The sequence below is a fragment of the Octopus bimaculoides genome, chromosome 20 (genome assembly GCF_001194135.2).
Source record: "Octopus bimaculoides isolate UCB-OBI-ISO-001 chromosome 20, ASM119413v2, whole genome shotgun sequence".
Lineage (NCBI taxonomy): Eukaryota > Metazoa > Mollusca > Cephalopoda > Octopoda > Octopodidae > Octopus > Octopus bimaculoides.
In genome coordinates, this window is record NC_069000.1 from 42,005,209 (window position 1) to 42,005,990 (window position 782).

At 45.0% G+C, this 782-nt stretch overlaps 1 protein-coding gene across 1 annotated transcript in view; it reads right to left on the bottom strand.

Moving 5' to 3' along the window:
* Nucleotides 1-782, bottom strand: part of LOC106873492 (inositol 1,4,5-trisphosphate receptor type 3) — a 228,934-nt gene that overhangs the window by 5,426 nt on the left and 222,726 nt on the right. Inside the window, 1 exon segment of the mRNA XM_052974976.1 lies at nucleotides 7-584. Within this exon segment, the coding sequence (XP_052830936.1) occupies nucleotides 7-584 (578 nt within the window).

The window sequence follows — 782 nt, forward strand, 5'->3', positions numbered from 1 at the left end:
TATTGCGTTTCTGGTAGAGTTTGTTGTCGTTGAATCTTTTTCGGTTGTTGCTTTTGTACTTTTTGTGGTTGTGGTTGTTGTTGTTGTTGTTGTTGTAGATTTCCTGGTTCAGTTGGAGGGGTTGGAGTCATCTCGGTCAGTTCGACAGCGTTGATACCGCCATCGCTGTATACGTCATCATCAGCCGCACTGAATGTAAAGGACGGGGACCCAGTGATAGCCGATGGTGACTCGGGTTGTGGCTGTGTCAGTTGTTGTGACGGCTGCTCCTGTATTGGTGGAAACACATTAGATACGCCACCGCCTCCAGCGCCAGTATCTCCGTCGTCATTTTCATTGCTACTATAATTACCGCCATCGGCGCTACTGTCTGTGTCACTTGATACTTCTTTGCTGGCAACACGGGATGATATAGTGTTAAGACGGCCACTTCCGCTGATATGTCTGTCCTGGCTGAGCGCTCTCGAAGGCAACAATGGTTCGCTCTCTTCTTCATTGTCGACAATCATTCCGACAATACGTCTGTGCTTGTCCTGCCATTTCCGTTGTCGTTTCTTCTCAACTTGACGTTTCTTTTCAGATTCCTGTGTAAAAGAGACAGAAAACATAAAATGGTTTAAGAGAAACGGAGAACGAGAAAAAGAATGCGCATGCGTGTTTGTATATCCGTGTCTTAGTATTATCGTTGGTGGCAAAAACTGAGTTTACACATGTGGCTGTGCTTTTGTATGTCTGACTATCTATCTATCTGTCTGTCTGTCTATCTATCTATCTATCTATCT